Raw genomic sequence first — 15,577 nt, forward strand, 5'->3', positions numbered from 1 at the left:
AAACATCTAGAGTAATACCTGTATCCATCAACATGCTGTTTGAAAGGTGCTGCAAAAAAATTCCGCAAAGAGAGTGCTGCAGCTACAACAAAAACAAATCAAAATGAAAACCTGCAAATAATTTGTTTTTAGAGAAATGTTTTCACACGTTGTTCTTTCAGTTACCTATAATAAGGCATTCTTCTAAGCACCCAAAGACATGCCCGAGGACTATCAATTTTCCAAGACGCAGATCCACTGGCAACTGTGCCAATACCCTTCCTAAGAAAGTCAGCTCACCATCATGTGGATTTTCTTCTGCTTGTGCACAAGTTTTAAGTGCTCCCAGCTAGAGAAATTAAGATTTATTCACTCGTAAAAGTTGACAAAGGAAATATAAGATCAGTTTGTAAGAAAACAAGAAAAGAAGAAAGCAATTATCTCAAAACAACATCAATTAATATAAAAATTGTAAAGTCAATTTTAAAAGCCTAGTATTTTGAAACCAAAGCTTCTACTATACATATTGAACATAAAAGCAAGCTACAGATGATACAAATGTAATTTCTTATGCACTTTGTAAATGAACAAGTTTAATCCAATGAATGTGGTTTCAGATCAGAGGGCAACTGAGCAACCACTCAGCTGCTCACCCGCCCTTTCCCCCCCAGCACTGAGAAGGAGAAAATAAGCAAAAGGCTCAGGGTTTGATATACGGACAGGGAGGAGTAAATTACCATTATGTTCACGAGCAAAAGGCAGACTCATTAAGGGAAGGAAAAAAAGAACATAAATTTAATACAGACAATAACAACACCACCACTTAACAGAACAGCACAGTGAGAAGCATTATCACATCTTGAGAACATCATCTCCCACCACTCTCCTTCTCAGGCTCAGCTCTGCTCCCAGTATCTCTAGTCCAGCAGTGCAGGGGCAGGGAACTGGGGGTACAGTCAGTGCTGCCACTTCTTCCATCTTGGGGTGGGGGACAGAACTTCTGGAAATTCTTCCCCCTGCTCCAGCATGGTCCCTCTCCCACAGGAGACAGTCCTCCCCAAACTTTCTCCAACGTGAGTCCCTCCCACAGGCTGCAGCCCTTCCTGAGCTGCTCCGGTGTGGAACACCCCCGCATGCTGCAGTCCTCCCAGTGCCAAACTACAACAGTGGGGGCTGCTTCTTCCCACAGGGTCCCGGCCTCCTTTGGGTGCAGACACCTTTGTTTTCTGTGTGAGGCCCCTCACAGGCCATAAATCAGTGTCTGCTCCTACTTCATGGATGGAAGAGGGGGCTGCCCTGCCGTCTCACCACAGGATACAGGGGGGTCTCTGCTCTGGCATATGTTATTGCAGAGGCACAGCTGATTGGCTTTCTAACTGAAAAGCAAAATCACCAACTTCCTTGTATGGGTCAGAAGGGGATCTTCAGCCTAACTAATGCCTATACATTATAAGGTATAAGAGTGTGATTTTGCTACTTTATTAATAAACAATTTCACTTACAGAATTCAAGTTCTTTTGCTTTCTATTCTTTCTCACCACAGATGCTAGTTCACAAACAGTATCATTGCTCCCTGCTGAAATTATTATCCTGTTTTAATGAAGTAACTGCAGAAATTATGCTGAAGAGGACAGTAACCAAACAACAGTCAAATGTGAGAAAAGATTCTCTAGACAGTTCCTACAACAGGTTCCAATTAAAGCTACCACAATCTTAAATACCAAGAAAAAGACTTATACAGTACATTTTTATTACCTTGATTTTAACAACATTAAAAGAATGCATACCTCTTTCAGCTGAAGTACAGTACGTTCAATGTCACCTACACTGGGTGGAGAAAGAGCTGTTGCCAGCAAGGCTTTTGGTCCCCCCATATCAAGCATTTTTATTTTTAAGACTGTAGTTCCCAACGGACAACGCTGAAGGGAAGACAATGTTATTGTTACTTTCATTCAATGGGAAGCGACACAGTATTTTATATGAAAAATAAGTTAAAGTTTACAATTTAGTGAAACCAGCCATTAATTCTGTGTAACTAAAGATATTTTTCTTTTGAACAGCTTGCTTGTTTCTAATTCACATCCATTTTACTGCTATAATGCATCTCCTTCTCTGAAGAATATTATGTAGAATAGTCTTTGTCTATTACTTTACTTAAATTCTATTCAGTATTGCAGTTATATAGCAAACTACTTAGAATGTACACAGTCTTTAGGAAAAGTAAAGAAAAATTGTTTTTTATTGTCTCTATGACCACACACATTAAAAAAATTCTTTATGTTTCCCAAAAGTCTTACCAGTATCTCAGGTACTGACTTCTCTGGAATAAAGTCTGTCCAGAATTCCTTGTGTACAAGCCTGTAACAATACCCTTTGGAAACACGTCCAGCACGACCTTCACATAAAAGAACAAATCACCCATTTGTAAACTTCCCACATTTCAGTCTGTTCAACAAACTCATCCATCTACAAGTCTTCTGGGCAGCTGAACAGCACATGATAGCTGATGGTGCAGGCTGACCAGTATTTTGATCTCTTGCAGTAGACAGGCTCAGTGGAGACACTGTCTCTATCCTTTCCTACATAAGGATCGGATAAAATCATTTTGCTTTCATAGCAGCAGTAAATAAACTTAATTATTTCACTCGAATACATCTTTCACATAACCGCCCTCAAATCAGCATTCATCTTTCTCAGTTAAAAACACATGACAAATCCTGTGCTAAAATACACTTCCTCAAACCGTGAAAAGGCGTAAGTTTAATATAGTTAAAGATGTCAACACTAATTTTAGCAGACTCCCAAACTGAAGATTCTATATGAAGAGTAAATATGCTTTGTGGTTGTATTTCTTTACACAATGAGCATACTCAGATTTCCTATTTGACAAAAATCTGTATAAACAACTTTCAAAATACCACAATGAACAGCAAAGCCACCTTTATGGTCTACTCTTTATACAAAACACAGTGATTCAGAAAATCTATCTTCACAAATCCAAACACCATTCGCTTCAACAAACTAAGAGGTATTCCAACCAGTGGGATACTCCACTAGGAGAATTAGGATACACTGACCCGGAACCAAATGGAAATAAAAGCTGTGTATTGGGTTTGCATGGCAAGATTTTGGTAGCCAGGGGGCTACAGGGGTGGCTTCTGTGAGAAGCTGCTAGAAGCTTCCTCCATGTCCGACGGAGCCAACTCCCACTGGCTCAACAACAGACCCACTGCTGGCCAAAGCTGAGCCCATAAGCAACAGTGGTAGTGCCTCTGGGATAACTTATTCAAGAAGAGGAAGAAACTGCTTTGAAACAGCAGCCAGAGGAGAGTGAGAGTATGAGGACCAACTCTGCAGACACCGAGGTCAGTGAAGAAGGAGGGGCAGGAGGTGCTCCAGGCACTGAAACAGATTCCCCTGCAGCCCCTGGTGAAGCCCCTGGCGAGGCAGGCTGTGCCCTGCAGCCCAGGGAGGTCCCCAGTGGAGCAGATCCCCACCCGCAGCCCAGGGAGGACCCCACACCGGAGCAGGTGGATGTGCCCGGAGGAGGCTGTGACCCTGTGGGAAGCCCACACCGGAGCAGGCTCCTGGGTGGGCCAGTGGCCTCATGGAGAGAGGAGCCCACACCGGAGCAGGCTCCTGGGTGGGCCAGTGGCCTCACGGAGAGAGGAGCCCACACCGGAGCAGGCTCCTGGGTGGGCCAGTGGCCTCATGGAGAGAGGAGCCCACACTGGAGCAGGTCTGCTGGCAGGACCTGTGCCACCGTGGGGGACCCACACGGGAGCAGTCTGTTCCTGAAGGACTGCACCCCATGGAAAGGGCCTATGCTGGAGCAGTTAGTAAAGAACTGCAGCCTGTGGGAAGGACCCATGTTGGAGAAGTTTGCGGAGGCTCTCCCATGGGAAGACTGTCCCATAGGAAGGACTCCATGCTGGGGCAGGGGAAAAGTGCGAAGGGGAAGGAGTGGCAGAGACAACGTGTGATGAACTGACAGCAACCCCCATTCCCTGTCCCCCTGTGCCACTCAGGGTGAGGAGGTAGAAAAATCGGGAGTGAAGTTGAGCCTGGGACTAAGGGAAGGCTGGGGGGAAGGTGTTTTAAGATTTGGTTTTATTTCTCATTACCCTGCTCTGATTTGATTGGTAGCAAATTAAATTCGTTTCCCCAAGTCAAGTCAGTTTTCCCCGTGATGGTAATTGCTGAGTGATCTCCCTTTCCTTCTCAATACACAAGCCTTTTGTCCTCACTCTTCTCCCCTCAGTCCAGCTGAGGAGGGGGAGAGTGAGAGAGCAGCTTGGTGGGAACCTGGTGTCCTGTCAAGGTCAACCCACCACTAGCTGTAATTGTGAAGTCCTCATAATATTTAAAAATGAGGCTCGTTTTATATCTAAAAATGTCACTGTTATTAATTTATTTAGTACTCTTTTTGACTGAAACAAAAAGATTTTGATATTTAAGAGCCCTGTCTTACTAGAAGAGCTGATATGAAATCTTAAACCTTGTATTACAAACACTGATCTACACTAGAGACACTGCTGCAGGTAGCTCAACTGATTGAAGAGCGACAAATGGACATGAAAGGTTTTTTTATTGCTGAAACTCCTAAGTAGTTAATAAATACCTAGCAGTACCTATCTCCCCTTTTTAAAAATGGCCCATGATAAAAAAATGACTATTATATACCAAAGAATCCTGGTAAGTTTCATGGTCCAGGAATTTTAGCATTTTCCAGTAAAGTATAAAACATTCCCACGGAAAAATACTTGAACAAAATAAAACATTCAGGTGTAGTTGTTCAATCACATTTTAAGATCCTGACATGAATAAGAATTATGTTTTTGTATAAAGTATTCATGGCAAAAATAATCTGTCCTTTTTACTCTAAATAAAAAAGAAACACAGAATACTCCATGAGAGTTAGCTTCTAAAATTCCTTTCCACTACCTACTGTCATCTTACCTTTTCTTTGATTACAGTTTGCTTTAGATGCCCAGCAAAGCCTCAAACTTTGGTAATTGGTTTCTCCATCACAAACCAAAGTTCTAGTTAAGCAGAAATCTATCACTGCAATTAAGAAAACAAAGAAAATACTATAGAACAATTTATCCTCATATGGCAGTGGAAAAAATACTGAATGATTTTGTTACCAGAAAATTTTCAGTTATTTGAAAACCAGGAAGAGAACATTAGATTTGTAAACCACCAGACCCAGGATACTCTGAATGCTAACAGAACCACAAATAGATTCTAACATAAAATAAAGTTAGTGCAGATGACAAGCATAAAAATGTAATTATTTCTGCATTTAGACATGTTAGAATTTGCTTAATCTGATGCAATTATTTCAAAACATAGTCAGAACGTCAAGAAAAAGCTTAATGTACTTGTGACATGAGGTCTGCTTTGGCTTGTTACTGCATTTTGAATTATTTCTTCTCCCCCATCTTGTAAAGATTAAAACCAACACCCCACTCAGTAGCTCTACTATTTGCTCATATATTCACATTTAAAACTGTTCTCTGTTGTGAAAGAAAGAATTCAACCATTAAACTCCAACAGCAATGCTTTGTAAAACGGTGACATGTTGTGGAGATTTAGGCTAGCACAAATAAGGAAAACTTTACAAATACAATGTATATACAACTACAAGATTTAGATGACTTACCATACTTAACATCTGGTACTGTTAAAGAGCTCTCAGCTATGTTTGTGGATAGAATAACCTAAGTTTTGAAGCAAAAAATGAGCAATGAAAGCATGAAGAAAAAATCACTCACTTTAATGCTTCTACATGAAACAAAACAACTTTCTATGAAGAAATATAAAGGTAATCGCAACACAGTATTTCTGCTCTGCATATTAAAAGAGCTATACAACACAAGAAAACTTGTACTTTGTTGTCCTAAGATCAGAAAAGCATAAAGTAGTATAGCATATGACAATAAGAGGAAGAATTAAAATATTTCCTTATGCCTTTGTCATAACAGAACATCACACTGTTAGCAGTGATACAGAAAACCAAGACACTAGCCAAAATGTGGGGTACAAAGTAGTCAAGACACCCCCTACTGCAAGACTACTTTGCTATGCAATGCCACCAGCAGCATACTGCTGTCACACAGGTGCAAAAATTGACATGTATAAACTATTCTGAAGGATAAAGAGAGCATCACAATAATTTAAGGATAACTTCCTTATTGCACTTCTCTTAAGGTCTAAACATCAGTTAAAGCAACAGCTTGGTAAGAAAGGCAATCAGTTTACATTTTGAAGAAAACAAACAACCGCTTTGCCCTCACACAATGGTTTGAGTTGGCACAGCTAATATTAATTTACATACATTATTATTTGATGTTATTACTCTAGCAAAATGTTTCACACAATTAAAAAAGTAATGATTCAACAATATTTACTTTTCTGTAACCAGGAACGGTAGTCAAAAATACATTACTCTGTTCCTCTAATGTCACACATGAGTGAAGTGGATACAGTTGCCACCTAAAGAAAATATATTAGTGAAATATTAACTGATGCAAGAATACAAAAATTAATTACACCTCTGCTAAATTGTATTATAAAATGACAAGTCATACAGCTGAAGGATTCATGTTCAAGTTTAACTGAACTGAAACAAATGTGGTCTAGCTTACCTTTTGTTAAACATATTTGAGAGACATGAGTGCATGTAGCTTATTTCACTCAAACCTAGGGAAAAAGTAATCAAGAGTTTGTTTTCTTTTTAGTCATCACCAGCAATTCTAAAACCAATTCTCCTATCTATTTAAATCTTAGTTGACTTTCATTATTACCTCCTTTTCAACGTATAATAAATTGGCAGAAGAGTTAAACAGCAAATGCAATGAGTCACTGAAACATTGAGTCAATTTTTCAAAAGCCATTTTGCATAATTTTACACTTAAAGTGGCAATATCAGACATAAAGGCCATCTGCCAGTGTCCCATAATTAGCTCCTGCTTCAGTTCCTTACTACTAACAATGTTCACCACATGTTAAATATCTGATTTAGGATAAAATTGGGTATTTCAGACAAAACAAGCTGTTTTCAAGAGTTGGGGCAAGGAAAAAAAAAAATTAAGATTAGCTATTTATGCCTTACCCATCTTAACTTTGGCAGTCCAGTACCCATTCTCTGGGGCATGGATTTAATGTGTGCCAGGGGAAATCTTATGACTACAGGATTTTTGCTGTTTTCCTGAATACCTCCACACACATAAATCTTTGAGAAGCCTAGTTTACTTCTTATTGAGGCTTCAATTCCAAAAGCCCCATTTTCAAAAGTCTGCCCCCTAGTTGGACATTAAAAATGAAATTATTCTGTAACTGCAGTACAGGATTGCTGCAATTTTCAGTGAGGCTAAAAGCAGTTTGAACACCTTGATGTGAAAATTCCTGCACTGTTTAGGTGACTGTTACTTGGTTTCACAAGTGAGAAGGAAGGAAGACAAATGCAAGTGGAGGAGTAGAGGTATTTTCAGGAAAGACAAGAGACAAGAATAAGTTAAATCATAAATAAGAGAAAAGAAGGGTATGTGATGGGCTGGAAATTGTGATTGAGTTCAGGTAAGCAAGGTAAAAAGGCCAGAAAGCAAGAAATTGGGGCAAGAAAAGGAGAAATAGACTCAACAAGAAACCAACATAATACAAGGTTAGTTGGAAAAAGAAATTGCAGGAGAACATGGAGATTAATCAACTACTGGAGTCAGAAAGGTTGAAACTGGTAAATGAAAGGAAGTGACTACAGGTAAGGGAGATAAAAGAAGTCAGGATTGGGGTGAGAACAGGTGAGTTGGAAGAGGAAAAAAAATTGGTGATGGTGAGGTAATCAGAGGGAAATGTAAACATTTCAGATGTCCTTTGTGTGAGACTGCCACAGGGGAAAGCAATGTCATTAGAACCTAAAAAAAAAGATAGTCAGGAAGCCTAACTTACACCACAGCTCAAATGAAGTAAGAGTACTTGAGAATGCAAGTAACTGGCCAAATAACAAACTAATGACTAGCACAGTAGTAAAGCAATTAAAGCTCTAAGCAAAATACCTTCATCACTGTAGAGAAAAACATGCGGACTGGAAAATATAAAACCAGGATCACTTTTTAAGATTATTATAGTATGAAAAAAGGTGTCTGTTCATGGACTAGAGCATGTAATTAAAGATATATTTAAAGACACAGAGAAAACACAAAAATACCATGATATGGCCTGTTCGGAGACAGCGTGCCAGACCTACTTGATCCCATTAGGTACTGCTCAATTATCTGGCTGTCTAGTGCTTCCTACTCGCCATACTGCCTGGTTACATATTCAAGTAAGACATCAACACTTGAAAGCAATTTATGTTTAAAAACAATTAAAAGAAGCTTGATCCATGATTGGTAGAAGCATATTCTGCATAACCAATATTAATAGTAACTATTAATCAGTCTAGTAATTACTGATTAGACACAGCAAGCAGTATCTGTTACAACCTGGACTGGGAGCCCAGGGAGTTGTAAAAGTTCCACAAGTTAAAGTTCAAGTTAAATTAATGTGAAATGACACCAAACTTTTAAAAAATGTTTTACTCGCAGTAGAAACAACTTAAACTTGGAAAACAGATAATAAGAGATGTGGCCTCTTATAGGTAAATCTACAAGAAAGAAAATAAAGGAAGAAAAGGAAGGGAGAAAAAGTCAAAGAATCCAGATCACTACCCCAGGTTCCAGTGTTGTCTCAGGTCTAGTAATCTTGGGTGGTAGGTGCACAGCCAGCAAAGTTTTCAGTCACTTTTAAAATTAATCTTACTGGCTGATTTGCATACTAGACAAAGACATGCATGTATTCCATGAACTCATTTGCATGTGAGGAAGAAGAAGTGCATGGGTTCTGTTCATGTGTCGAGGGGGAATGGGGTACATTAATCCTTTTGTCCAGTTGAGTCTGGTTGTGATCTCCCCCGACACCTTTACTTTTACCCAGTTTTTGCTTCTTGGGCAGTTATCCAAACTTTGGCTCCACGTGGTGCCAGCTGTTTTCCCTCTCCAATCTTTTAGCTGTCCTTCAACAGTACAGTCATTAGCAAGTCTGACATCATTTATCAAGCTCCTAAATTCAAGTGTAGGCATTAACCTGAACATATGGTTTTACTCAGTCTGTATCTCCCCCTCCAAGGCTTATTTAGGGAACTTGGCAATACAACTTCGAGGGAGTGGAGCCATGCACCCTGTTTCCCTAGGCAGACAGTTTGTTTGTTTCTTAGACTAACCACAAAGGCCACAACTTGTCCTTGGGGCTTTCCACATCAGTGAATGTTTGAGGCATTAACTCATTCAGTTCCTCACAGTATGTGCTGCCCAGTTCTGGATGTGACAAGAGTTGATCATGACACCTACAGAACAAAAGGCTGCCAGGAGGAGAGACAGATACTGGAATGAAACAGTTAGCTAGTAACAAAATTTGTTTGGCAAACATACCAGGGCAATAATGAGAGTGGTGCAAAAAATACAAAACAGACAAAGAGACTGTCACTAGTAGAACAGATAAAAGCTCAGGACATCCTCTGAAAGAAAACCCTAGAACTTTAAGCTATGCAATGCCTGCCACCAGCAAGTGCATGTGAAGCACAGCGAAATTACACCATCCTCATCTTCAACAAGCTCCTGAAGAGGATGACAACCTATTGTTGCATTCATTTAGGCCCTCAGCTAGTCTGGCATGTTATATACTTGAAGGTGTAGCTCAGTGAATATTCAGTCAACACTGTCTGACCTCTTTAAAGAGTCTAAGGAACTAGACACCAACACACATGCTCAAGTAACATTAAGGTTGCTATGTCAAGCACTTAAATGAAAAAATGCCAGAACTAAGATTGGTTGTTCAAACTTAATGCAGCTCACTGGGATATTATTTATGCATATATATTAAAAAAAAAAAAATCACTGTACAGTTTAGCATGGCGCTTTATCACCTCATACCTAGGGACAGACTAGCTCTGGAATCAAATGAGAGCTGAGTACTGAAAGATATTTTTCTGTAAAGAATCAGACTTGGTAGCATAAAAAAAAAAAAAGATTAAGCACTGAACAAGACAGGCAATTACAACAAAAAGGGAAAAGATGGCATCCTACTCAAGACAGCTGCAGCTGCTCTATGGAAGCAGATTCTGCCCCATCACCGAGTTCCACAAAGAGTGGGCAAAAATTATGTAACAGTAGTGCTCAGCACGGGACTATGCTCTCTGACTGCTGATGCCTACTCAGCTTGAAATGTCAATAAGAGTGTTATTTTGTATGTGCAAAACACTATGCAATTGTAAGCACTCAAAAAATCTAGGCATCTCAAATTGGTGTCCTAGATGTTGAGGTTATTTTTTACACAAATCTCTATCTCAACTGCCCTCTTGTAAACTAAGGGGTCTCCTCCCCTTTTCTCCAGTTCTGTATAAAGACTATTAGCAAATACATCTTGAAATTTTCTTCACTAATCCCATGCTCAAGATCAGTCTTGAGTATCCAGGCCAAGGTTAAACACTGAACAGCAACAATAAAAAACTGAGTACCAGCTCATTCAGAAAGCACTATCTACACAGGTTTTCATGAATATACCAAATATATTTCAACAAAAAGTTTTATTTTATCAGTTGCAGTTACAAGCCATCAGGGATAGCAGCACAATAAAAAACACTTCAAAGTGAAAGAAAAGAAGATTTGGGAACTGAACATGCTAAAAAGTAATTTCAGCCTGAAATGAAGATGCAGAGGGCCTGAGGAAGTCTGAAAGCACACCAGACAAACACCAATATGAGAAGCTAGAGGCAATGGAGATACTCGCCCTACTTTATTAATGGCAAACTACAATGGGTCCTATGTTGACATAATGAAGTAATTTCTTCTACCCATTGATTTTATAGAGGGTAACTCCAAGAAAGGCAGCTCTAATTCCTTTTAGCTGGCAGGGAGCACCCTCCACTGAAAGCTACTCTTCAAGTGCAGTACATCTTTATGCTGCTGTACCATGTTTCCAGCCCTAGTGCTAACATGTCTACTGCTAAGCTCAACACAGCAGGGAAGTGACCTTCATAAAGATGTTAGAAAGTCCTGCTAGGGACAGACCTCACCGTGTCATCTGGATTCCTGTGAATTAATTGTAGAATTAATTTAATTACTGTAACTTCATTTTTAAAACATACGAAGTCTTAATTTTGGACTCACAGCTCTTCCAATTATTGCTATAATTAAACAAGTTTACAAGAAAAATACCCAAATAGACCAATCAACTCCAGTTAAATATATGTTTAATAAATCCCTGGAAAAAGTGCCGGAAGAAAGCTCTTTAGATGACAAATAAGGAAAAACAAAGTTAAGACATATACTTACCTGGTAAAAATACTAGCACACTTCCACGTTCTGATGTAACACTCGAGGTTTTTTTCTCCCTAACAGGAATATGCAGTTCCATTAGTTTTACAACCTCAGTCTACTTTATTACCCCAAGTTATTTTATTCTGCAAGAACAAGCAGAACTGCACACTCTTTGTAACATGTATTTTTTAAACTTTCTGAAAAAATGGAATTCAAAATAAAACTTGTAGGCATGCTTTCTGAAAAACACAACATATAAGCACTAGAACTAGATCATTAAGTCAGAAACATTCTTATTTAGCAATAAAATAAACCAAAATTAGGTTACCAAAGATCTTAAAATGAAAACATAGTATACTACTGCAGAATTCTATGGAAACTTATACAGTAATTTTTCAAGTTTATGTAATACTCTTGTATTCTAAAAATATCACCAGACACCTTTAACAAATGCCTAACATGTAAAAAAGCTAATCATTACCAAGAACTACAGGTCATGACAAACTTTGAGGGAGACATCCTTCATTAATCTGTTACGAGTCAAGAAGCTAAAATCACCTTAACATAATACAGAATTCATATTCTTTGTTGTAATTATTCTTGATGTAAAATTTTTTCAGGCATCTTGAAAGTCTCTATTCTCAAACTATAATATAATGAATGTAAAGTATAGTATTTAATGGAAGGTACGTAACAATGGATGTTCACAGATCAAACACAAAGAGGAAGCCTACAGTGGTATCCTGGGTTTGGGCGGTGAGCTTTTTGGTAGCAGAGGAGAGGGCTACAGCAGTGGTCCCTGTGAGAAGCTTCTTGAAGCTCCCCCAGCTCCAAGTCAGACCCAGCTCTGCACCAAGGCTGAGCCAATCAGCTGTGCCTTTGCGATAACATATTTAAGCAGGGACCTGGGAGGAGGAGTTGGACTTGTGAGGAGGAGTTGTGGCAGCTGCATGAACACCAAGGTCAGTGGAGAAATGGAGGAAGAAAGGAGGGGGGAGGAGTGCCAGAGCAGAGACCCCCCTGTATCCTGTGGTGAGACGACAGGGCGGCCCCCTCTTCCATCCATGAAGTAGGAGCAGACACTGATTTATGGCCTGTGAGGGGCCTCACACAGAAAACAAAGGTGTCTGCATCCAAAGGAAGCCAGGACCATGTGGGAAGAAGCAGCCCCCACTGTTGTAGTTTGGCACTGGGAGAACTGCAGCATGCGGGGGTGTTCCACACCGGAGCAGCTCAGGAAGGGCTGCAGCCTGTGGGAGGGACTCACGTTGGAGAAAGTTTGGGGAGGACTGTCTCCTGTGGGAGAGGGACCATGCTGGAGCAGGGGGAAGAATTTCCAGAAGTTCTGTCCCCCACCCCAAGATGGAAGAAGTGGCAGCACTGACTGTACCCCCAGTTCCCTGCCCCTGCACTGCTGAGGGGAGGCGGTAGAGATACTGGGAGCAGAGCTGAGCCAGGGAAGGAAAGGGGTGGGGGAAGATGTTCTCAAGGTGTGATAACGCTTCTCACTGTGCTGTTTTGTTAAGTGGTGGTGGTGCTACTGTGTAATAAATCTATGTTCTTTTTTCCTTCCCTTAATGAGTTTGCCTTTTGCCAGTGACCATAATGGGTGATTTATCCCTCCCTGTGCTATCTCAAATCCCAAGCCTGGCTTATTTTCTCCTTCTCAGTGCTTGGGTGGAAGGGGAAGTAAGCCGCTGCATGGTGCTCATTTGTCCTCTGAGCTTAAACCATGACCATTGGGTAGAAGCAAGAACAGGAAGCCTGGAGGGAATACAGAGAAAATTGTCCAAGGAGCCAGGGATCAGGTTAGGAAAGACAAAGCCCTGATAGAAATAAATCTGGCCATGGATGCCAAGGGCAACAAGAAAAGCTTCTATAGTTATGTCAGTGATAAAAGCAAGACTAGGGAAACTGTGGGCCCTCTCTGGAAGAAAACAGGAGACCTGGTTACCCAGTATATGGAGAAGGTTGATGTACTCAATGACTTCTTTGCCTTAGTCTTCACCAGCAAGTGCTCCAGCCACACTGTCCAAGATGGAGAAGGTAAAGGCGGGGACTGGGAGAATGAAGAACCATCCACTGTATGAAAAGATAAGGCCTGAGACCATCTAAAGAACCTGAAGGTGCATAAGTCCATGGGACTTGATGAGATGAATCCACAGGTCCTGAGGGAACTGGCAGAGGAATAGGCTAAGCCGCTCTCCATCGTATTTGAGAAACTGGGGCAGTCTAGTAAACTTCCTACTTACAGTCAAAGGGGAAATAACCCCCATTTTTAAAAAGGGAAGAAAGGAAGACCTGGGGAACTACAGGCCAGTCAGTCTCACCTTTGTGCTCTGCAAGATCATGGAGCTGATGCTCCTGGAAACTATGCTAGAGCACATAAGAAATAAGCAGGTGACCGGTGACAGCAAACATGGCTTCACTGAGGGCAAATTGTGCCTGAGCAATTTAGTGGCCTTCTATGATGAAATTACAGTGCTCATGGATAAGGGAAGAGCAACTGACATCATCTACCTGGACTTGTGCAAAGCAATTGATTCTGTCCTGCATCAAATCCTCGTCTCTAAATTCGAGACACATGGATTTAACGGATGAACCACTCGGTGGATAAGGGATCGGCTGGAAGATCGCACCCGGAGTTGCAGTCAACAGCTCGATGTCCAAGTGGAGAGCAGGGACAAGTGGTGATCCTCAGCGGTCAGTACTGGGACCAGTGCTGTTTAACATCTTTGTTGGCAACACAGACAGTGGGATCAAGTTTGCTGATGACACCAAACTGTGCGGTGTGGTGACACGCTGGGGGGCAGAGATGCCACCCAGAGGGACCTGGGCAGGCTGGAGAGGGGGGCCTGGGCAAACCTCATGGAGTGCAACAAGGCCAAGTGCGAAGTCCTGCACGTGGGTCAGGGCAATCCCAAGCACAAATCCAGGCTGGGCGAGGAGTGGCTGAAGAACAGCCCTGCACAGAAGGACCTGGGGGTGTTGGTGGATGGAGAACTGACTATGAGCCACCAATGAGCCCTCGCAGCCCAGAAAAGCCAACCATGTTCTGGGCTGCATCACAAGTGTGGCCAGCAGGTTGAGGGAGGGGATTCTCCCCCTCTACTCCGCTCTCGTGAGGCCCCACCTGCAGTGCTGGGTCCAGCTCTGGGACCTCCAGTGTAAGAAGGAGATGGACCTGCTCAAGCAGGTGCAGAGGAGGCCGTGACGATCATCAGGGGGCTGGAGCATGTGCCCTAGGAGGCCAGGCTGAGAGAGTTCGGGGTGTTCAGCCTGGGGAAGAGAAGGCTCTGGGGAGACCTCCTAGCAGCCTTCCAGTACTTAAGGGGGTGCTACAGGAAACATGGGGAGGGAGGCTATCAGGGAGTGTAGTGATAGGATGAGGGATAGTGGTTTTTAACTGAAAAAGGATAAATTTACATTAGAAATAAGGAAGAAATTCTTCACTGTGAGGGTGGTGAGGCGCTGGCCCAGGGTGCCCAGAGAAGCTGTGGCTGCCCCCTCCCTGGAAGGGCTCAAGGCCAGGTTGGACGGGGATCTGAGCAACCTGATTTAGTGAAAGGTGTCCCTGCCTGTAGCAGGGAGGTTGGAACTAGAAGATCTTTAAGGTCCCTCCCAACCCAAACCGTTTTAGGATTCTGATTCATAATAGCCCTTTTGGTATTGAAAGTTAAAATGGTAAGTGCATTCTGGTTTGCTTATAAAAGGTAGCTTATTAGTAAAAAGTAGATTAATTTTACCATTCTAAACTACAGTAAAACAGCTTAATTGAAAAGATGGAAAGAAATCATCAACAAAAAAAGCTCAGATGTCACCACATATTGTAAAGAAGATACTGCCAAATTTTTACGTACCTCCATAAACATCTGTACTTCAGCGTTTCAGCTGACAGCTGCTCAGGTAAGCCTAAGCAATGCTTTCTTAAAATTTCAAAGTTTACATAATACTAAGTTTGAAAAAAAAAGTTAAGCTTACAAAATAAAATTATTTCTTCATCATACACTTATAAATGATTAGATTATATGGGAACAAAAAACATTCCTAAACTAAATATGCACTCTGTTAGACCAAAATTGTAGAAATAACTTTACTATGGGTTAGATTATAAACAACAATTTATAAGACATGAAAGTAACATAAATTAATGTTTAGTTATTTCAAAAGACAGTAAGGCATTAGTTAAACCGCCAGTGAAAATCAGTGCCTTGTTTGTATTCTTTTTTCATGGCTTAATG

The 15,577-nt window shown here is 41.1% G+C and overlaps 1 protein-coding gene across 5 annotated transcripts in view; it reads right to left on the reverse strand.

Moving 5' to 3' along the window:
* The window catches only part of TDRD9 (tudor domain containing 9), an 86,485-nt gene that overhangs the window by 28,233 nt on the left and 42,675 nt on the right, over nucleotides 1-15,577 (reverse strand). For all 5 annotated transcript variants that reach the window (XM_042799200.1, XM_042799204.1, XM_042799202.1 and 2 more), the window contains exons 9-17: nucleotides 11,352-11,410; nucleotides 6,630-6,684; nucleotides 6,393-6,477; nucleotides 5,645-5,702; nucleotides 4,939-5,043; nucleotides 2,277-2,374; nucleotides 1,767-1,898; nucleotides 166-328; nucleotides 19-82 (exon numbers count right to left, since the gene is read on the reverse strand). In XM_042799200.1, the coding sequence (XP_042655134.1) occupies nucleotides 19-82; nucleotides 166-328; nucleotides 1,767-1,898; nucleotides 2,277-2,374; nucleotides 4,939-5,043; nucleotides 5,645-5,702; nucleotides 6,393-6,477; nucleotides 6,630-6,684; nucleotides 11,352-11,410 (819 nt within the window). The remainder of the gene's footprint in view (nucleotides 1-18; nucleotides 83-165; nucleotides 329-1,766; nucleotides 1,899-2,276; nucleotides 2,375-4,938; nucleotides 5,044-5,644; nucleotides 5,703-6,392; nucleotides 6,478-6,629; nucleotides 6,685-11,351; nucleotides 11,411-15,577) is intronic.

The sequence above is a fragment of the Tyto alba genome, unplaced genomic scaffold, assembly GCF_018691265.1.
Source record: "Tyto alba isolate M040663 unplaced genomic scaffold, T.alba_DEE_v4.0 Super-Scaffold_29, whole genome shotgun sequence".
Classification (NCBI taxonomy): domain Eukaryota; kingdom Metazoa; phylum Chordata; class Aves; order Strigiformes; family Tytonidae; genus Tyto; species Tyto alba.